At 46.5% G+C, this 7500-nt stretch overlaps 2 protein-coding genes across 2 annotated transcripts in view; one reads left to right on the forward strand and one right to left on the reverse strand.

The window, feature by feature from the left end:
* Positions 1–1663: 1663 nt before the first annotated feature.
* Positions 1664–3298, forward strand: LOC311064260 (phosphoacetylglucosamine mutase-like; the record flags this gene model as incomplete). Its single annotated transcript, XM_084084094.1, has 1 exon — positions 1664–3298. One exon carries the CDS (start codon positions 1664–1666, stop codon positions 3296–3298), a length of 1635 nt encoding a protein of 544 aa, XP_083940220.1.
* Positions 3299–7446: 4148 nt separating this feature from the next.
* Positions 7447–7500, reverse strand: part of cerkl (CERK like autophagy regulator) — a gene marked incomplete at both ends in the record, with an annotated part of 45043 nt that continues 44989 nt past the window's right edge. The window contains one exon of the mRNA XM_084084095.1: positions 7447–7500. This exon is cut by the window's right edge and continues 156 nt beyond it. Coding sequence (XP_083940221.1) covers positions 7447–7500 — 54 coding nt within the window.

The following is a 7500-nucleotide window of genomic DNA, read 5'->3' on the forward strand; positions in this document are numbered from 1 at the left end:
GAGGAGGAGCATAATATTATATTATAATTAGGGATGTCCGATATTATCGGCCTCCCGATATTATCGGCCGATATTAGCATAAAAATTGATATCGGGAAAATATCGGTAATTTTTTTTTTTTTTTTTTTTTTTATAAATAAGTTACATGAGTTCTTACTGTATATGGTGTGTGTGATATGAAATTTGAGCTTACCCTAATCACAATAATCCCCGCATATATCGGTATCGGTTGATATCGGTATCGGTAATTAAGAGTTGGACAATATCGGTATATCGGTTATCGGTAAAAAAGCCAATATCGGACAACCCTAATTATAATACTTAAAAATAAATAAATTAATTCATAAAGATATTCATGACATTATAATGGGTGGGGGGGACAAGCCCCAGTCAATTTACATTTCAAGCATTTAGCAGATATGCACTTTATCAAGAGCAAAGTGAGGGAATGGAGGTCGGATAAGCCAACTAGGCTCTATGCACAGCAGTCTATCTCGTATAGTATACTTAGTATACCTGTATATCAGCATGAAATTGGCACGTCTTTCTTACTTCCTTCAAAGGTGTTACCAATGATAATTACAGTCAGTCATCACTTCTACACAGAACCATACAGGACAGTGACACTAAATTCTAATTTCTAACCAAGGTGACAACTAAACATTTAATCAACGTAATAATAATGGTAAATATAATATAATAATAATAATAACTAGAAAAAGTGCTCCTCGGAGCACAAGTCTCCGCCAGCAGACTTGTGTTGGGAATGTTGGGAATGTTCTAATTCTTATGTTCTAACTGTCCTATCCGTCCTGTCTGTATAAGTGTCAGATCCGTCCTGTCTGTATAAGTGTCCTATCCGTCCTGTCTGTATAAGTGTCCTATCCGTCCTGTCTGTATAAGTGTCCTATCCGTCCTGTCTATGTAAGTGTCCTATCCGTCCTGTCTGTGTAAGTGTCCTATCTGTCCTGTCTGTGTAAGTGTCCTATCCAATTGTTACAGTATCCGCCATTTCTCAGCCATTTCGTGATTGTTCCTGTCTTACCTCACTTTGAAAGAGGCACAGACTCTTTCAAGTCTGTGCCATGTGTCAAAGTGACACATGTATTTATAGGCCGTTATACGTCAATAGCCAATCAGATCACACTATTTCACTGTATTGTCAAGTGTCACGTGAGGCTTGACCAATGTTTGCTTGGCTGACGGAAAGTGAAAACAAACTCTCTTGGCGGAGACAATAAAAAAATGAAATAATAATAATAATAATATATTATAATAATAATAGCTAACAGGGTATAATAATAATAGCCATTAGGGTCATTAATAATTAAAAAGATGATAATCGCTACTCATTTTATACTAGGAATCAATGGAGGCAAATATGGAGCTTTTGAAACTCCATATTTGGACCTCAAAATGACGTCAGTACTTGGAGGTAAATATGACGTCACAGTCAGCCCACACTGTTTCTTCAGAAACACAACAACATTACACGTATCATGCTGCAGGTGAGTGAGTGATGCTGGCCGTTGTTGACACCCCAGGATTGCACCTTGCAGATCGAAATGTCATTACAGGCATGATTTTCAAAAGAAGTGGAAATAGACTATATACAAGCAGATCAGTATCAGGACAGTCAGGAAACGTCATTCACCAGGCCACAATGTCCCAGTTTGAGAACGTATCCCAGAAGTCCCTGCTGCATCCAAAGCCAGCAGGGCTGGTTTTGCAGTACGGTACTTCCGGCTTCAGAACCGACGCGGGACAACTGGACCACGTCCTGTTCCGAATGGGCCTGCTGGCCGCGCTCAGGTCCAAGAAGACCCGAGCCACCGTTGGAGTCATGGTCACTGCGTCCCACAACCCAGAGGAGGACAACGGAGTGAAGCTGGTTGACCCTATGGGGGAGATGGTGACAGTGGCATGGGAGGGTTATGCCACCCAGCTGGCCAACTCGGAGCAGGACCACCTGCTCAGTGCTCTGAGGGATATCACAGAGACAGAGGTCATCGACATGTCCCAGGAAGCTAGCGTCTTTGTGGGCAGAGACACCAGGAGCAGTGGTGTCACTCTGTCACAGGCTGTGTTGGACGGAGTGTCTGCCCTTGGTGGTCTCAGCAAAGACTATGGCTTGGTGACCACTCCACAGCTCCACTACATGGTGCGCTGTCAGAACACGCAGGGCGGCTACGGCGAGGCCACGGTGGAGGGATACTACCGTAAACTGTCCCAAGCGTTCATTCAGTTCGCCCGATATGCACCAAAACGCACAGACGAGCAGAATCGCTTGTCGCTGGACGGAGCTAACGGCGTCGGGGCCCTGAAGGTGCGGGAGATGGAGGCACACCTGATGAAGGAACTTCACATATCCCTCTTCAACGGCACCGGCGGAATGCTTAATCACCAGTGTGGAGCCGACTATGTCAAAGTGCAACAGCGACCGCCCACAGGTGTTCAGGCGCGTGCGGGGGAGCGTTGCTGCTCGTTCGACGGCGACGCAGACCGCATAGTGTATTACTACAGCGACTCGGACGGACGGTTCCATCTGCTGGACGGAGATAAGATAGCTACTCTCATCAGCACCTTCCTCAAAGAGCTACTCGCGCAGGCCGGCCTAGACCTGAAGATAGCGGTGGTGCAGACGGCGTACGCTAACGGCAGCTCAACGCGCTACCTGGAGGACACTGTGAAGGTAACGGTGAGGTGCACCAAGACCGGGGTTAAACACCTCCACTGCGCAGCGCAGGAGTTCGACATTGGCGTGTACTTTGAGGCCAACGGCCACGGAACTGTGTTGTTCAGTAAGGTAGCTGAAGAGGAGATCCGCCGGCTAGCCGAGGACCCCGACTCCAACGACGAGAGGAGGAGGGCGGCCGCGCTGCTGCATAATACCGTCAACATTGTCAACCAGACAGTGGGCGATGCCATTTCCGACATGCTGCTGATCGAGGCTGTACTGGCCCTTAAGGGCATGACCGTAGAACAGTGGGACGCCACGTACGTCGACGTACCCAACAGACAGCTCAAAGTCAAGGTGTCCGATCGCAGGGTGATCGACACAGCGGATGAAGAGAGGCGGGTCGTGAGTCCGCCGGGTCTGCAGGAGGCCATCGACAGCCTGGTGAAGAACTGCAAACAGGGACGCTCTTTTGTGCGACCCTCTGGAACCGAGGATGTGGTCAGAGTGTACGCTGAAGCAGAGACACAGGAGGGCGCGGACACCTTGGCACATGAGGTCAGCCTGGCTGTGTATCGACTTGCAGGCGGAGTAGGGGATGAACCCCAACCTGTACTCTAAAATCCCATCCCATCCCAACAATACAATCAGAGAGCCGTGCGCCTTTGGAACCTCAACCACTAAGGAACAACTCACGGCCAAAGCACTGCTCCATTTCCCTCCCAACTTGCTACAAAAATCACTCATGCAAAAGTATATAAGTAATTCTACTTAATTTACAACCTTCACATGTGCCTCATTTTAAAATAATCATAAAGTGTCATAAAGTGTCTGCTCCAAATTTTTCCAAATTTCCTTCCGGGTGGTCAATCTCACCTGCCAATCATCATCTGCGAAACAGTGACGTACGTTGCCACGTCCGTTGCCACGTCGTGCTGACGTACGTTGCCACGTCCGTTGCCACGTCGCGCTGACGAGACAGAGGAAGGGCCAACCATATATATATATCTATGGGGCCAACGAGGGACACAACCAGAGCGTTACACAGACACAGAGCGACAAACACACGGACGCGAGCAAGACACGGCTGGACCAACAAACTCACTTCACTATTACTTCCGGGTGGTCAATCTCACCAGCCAATCATCATCTGCGAAACAGTGACCACCCTTTCACGTTGCCACGTCTGTTGCCACGTCGCACTGACGTGCGCGAAACAAGCGCTGCCGTGCGCACTATGCGAACGATCCCAAAAGCGCCAAAAAATCCGCCAACCATTGCTTATACAAAAAGTCAGACCTGGCAACGCAGCCTACGCCAATCACGTGTGAGAGATCTACAAGCTATGGGGCAGAGACGCCCCGTATCTTAGCAACAATGAAAGCGCTCACTCTCATTGGTCGTGTCACGCTAAGAGCAGTTTCCAGACAATGGCATCGCAGAGAGTTTGCTGTAGTGTTTATATATATCTATGGCTGTAGCCATCAGAGTCAGTCGCAGCGATGCCGGACAGGGCGCTGTGATAGTTGCCATGTAGCTAACGCTAACGTCGTTGTCATGCCTGCAGCGGCTATGCAATCACTTTGTCAACAATGCACGTTCGTGTGGTAAATGTTATTATTGCTGCTCCGTCAGTCCATTGTAGATGGTGTAACTCCACTAACTAACGTAATGGCAGGACCGCCCAGGTCTGCATTATGCATTATGGTATGCATTATGCTGCATTATGGTAATGTAGTAATTTCAGATTATTTCGGTCCAATTAGGGCAGTGGCTATCCCCCCTGCCCCCCCCCCCAAATAATCATATTTGAACTGGGGACCCCCCCATTTTGTTTGACTCCGTTCCACAAGTCAATATTGTGAAAGTAGCAGATCTACAAGCTCACAACGCCTCACGTTGAGAGGCGTTGTACGCTTGTAGATCGGCTATTTTCAACATGTTTGCCTCTTTCTTATATTATTTGACAATGTGGCCAATGTTTTACAGTATAGTTTGTTGACTACTTTTGTTGCAGTAATGGTCTTTCCCTTTACTTTAGCTTTTTTATTGTCTCCAGCAGGCCGAAAGGCATGGCGCGAGAGTATGTTTTACACCCTGTCCGTCCGTCTGTGGATAGCTAATCTCCCGCATCGGTGGCTTGATCGCAGCGAAACTGTGCACACACACTCCCTGCATGCCAATTCAAAACCTCTGCCCCATTTCTTTCACATGGCCCTGTTATAGTGCCACCAGGAGGCCACTTTTTGCAAAACACATTTTCTCACAGTACTCCTACATATTTTGTCCTAACATCACGCAAATCGAAACACAGTATCTCTATAGTCATTTTTAAAAAAAAACGTCTTTCAGATTTTTCATATTCCATCCTGATTGACTAAAAATGGCTTCCAAAGTTTGCAGGACTTCTCCGTTTTGACCAAAATGCCTCAAATTATGAACACAGCATGCACTTTCCGTGCAACTTTGCACCCACATTCCCACTATGCCGAGGAAGAAATTCCACTTGAGATTTTTCTAATCAGCCTCATGGTGGCGCTATAACAGTCCGATTTGTGTTTTTACCTACAACTGCACCAATCTGTGTAAAAAGCACTCTCTAGAGGTCAAGGAAAAACCTTTCCCCTGCATTTTTCACATCTACCTTTTATAGCGCCACCAGGAGGCCGACTTATGTAAAACATATTTCTTTACATTACTCCTTCCGATTTTATCTAAATTTCACGCAAATCGGTACACATGATCTCTATAGTCATGTGATCACGTCGGATCTGTTTAATCTTTCATATTCCATCCCGATTGGCTAAGATTCACATCTAAAGTTTGCACAAAATGCCGCAAATCATGAATGCAGCGTCCGATTGCGGTCAACTTTGCACGCACATTCACACTATGTTGAGGAACAAGTGCTACCATTTTAACATTGGCCTGTGGGGGGTCCCCACCGACAGGTTGAGAACCACTGTATTAGGGGAGAGTCCGTGAGAGCTGGATAAACGAGGTCAAATGTGTCAAAAGGAGTCTGTACGGCTGTCGATAAATGAACACATGACGTCGGTGGGAGAGGATATATTGTGTCTTTTGGACAAACAGCAGCGTGGTGCTGATGTTTGTTGTGTGAAGCAGCTTAATGTCAGAGTCTTTGTGTTGGAGCGCCTCAGTGCGGCTGCAGAGTTCATGTGCAACCTCTTCCAGAGAGAGATAGAGACACTAGAAACTCTGCTGGAGAAAAAAAAAACACTGCTGGGCATTGACTTTCATATGGACATTGATCTACACACTGCAGGTATGTCTGTTACACACACAACATCACCTGGGCCTTAGGTGGGCCCCACCTAGGCAATTCTATGTGGGGCCGAGGTGGGTCTTAACTGCAATGCCCATGCGGGCTATAAGTAGCTTCTACCTGGCCCTTAGGTGGGCCTCAACTAGCCACGTTTATGTGGGACCAAGGCGGGTCCTAACTGGGTTTGCCCATGCAGGCTTTAACTGGGTTCTACCTGGGCCCTAGGTGTACCCTAACCAACCAGAGAGTGCAGTGCCCATCGCTCCAAATGTTGTGAGGTCAGGGCTCTCAATACTGCACATTGGTGGAGGAGGAGAGGCCGCAGGGCGACCGCACACATCGCTGAACCAATGGTAGCCCACGGATGTTTCCTCTGCTCTGGAGATTTACAATCTGCCCCTCTATGCCACATATCATCCGCGCTACAGGGTCTTCACCGCACTGGCCCTTATGACGCTACGCCACTTATATGCGCTGCCCAGTGGCCGCGGGCGCTACGTGGGCGTGGCCGCGGGCTAGACGCGAGTTCTAGTTATTACAATTAGAAGAACCGTAATAATAAACCCTTCAGACTTGAAACCTTAAATAATCTTAATACATCTATAACTTGTATAAAGACAAACCTCAGTGTAGCAAAGTCAAAGGTATAGGCTTGCAATTTTTTTCTAAATCTCTTTATTGTTCCCCGCAGGCCTTCCATCATTCAAAACAATACCCAATCCCTGCCCCCCACCCATTCACCCACCCTCCCTCACCCACACTTTCAAAGGGAAGCAACAAAAATAAAAAAATAAAAAGACAAAGGATTGACAAAGAAAGGGGGGTCAATGAGAGAGGGCTTGCTTTAAAAAAAAGAAAAAGAAGAATTACAGCGTGGCTCTGCAAGAAGCTGTATTTTTTCTGATTACCAAGGTGTTCCAGTCTCAGTCTAGATCTGTGTTTTTCAGATGCAGGAACAGCTAATGCTGGACTCGTCTGCACTCTCCACCTCCGCACCATACAGAGTTATTAGGCTGGAATGAACCCTGAGAACACACACACACACGCACACGCACACACACACACACACACACACACACACACACACACACACACACACACACACACACACACACACACACACACACACATACTGTCAAGCATAATAATAAAAATAATAATTTCACCCACTTCTGTACACCTGTAATCCTGTGATGTGACAATAAAGTTCATTCTGATTCTTCTGATTCTAATAATCATAATCATAATCATAATCATAATAATAATAATCATCATCATCATCATCACATGGAATAAAGAAAAATAAAATCTCATGACTGAAAATGATTATATTTTTGTATTCTCATTATTATAAACCTATGTTGCTGCTGTTCTACATACAGCCAACCAGTTGGAAGAAATCGCAGATTGAGGCTCTAACCTTTGCTTTCATGACACTTCTGAGACCATTCATGTTTATGGAAGATGAGAGTCAGCGGTATAATTACCTGACCAGTACTTCGTTGGGTATGCAAATGAGCTCTCCGTCGATGTTCCA

This window comes from Gymnoscopelus microlampas (genome assembly GCF_963454915.1).
Source record: "Gymnoscopelus microlampas genome assembly, chromosome: 17".
NCBI classification, from domain to species: Eukaryota; Metazoa; Chordata; class Actinopteri; order Myctophiformes; family Myctophidae; genus Gymnoscopelus; species Gymnoscopelus microlampas.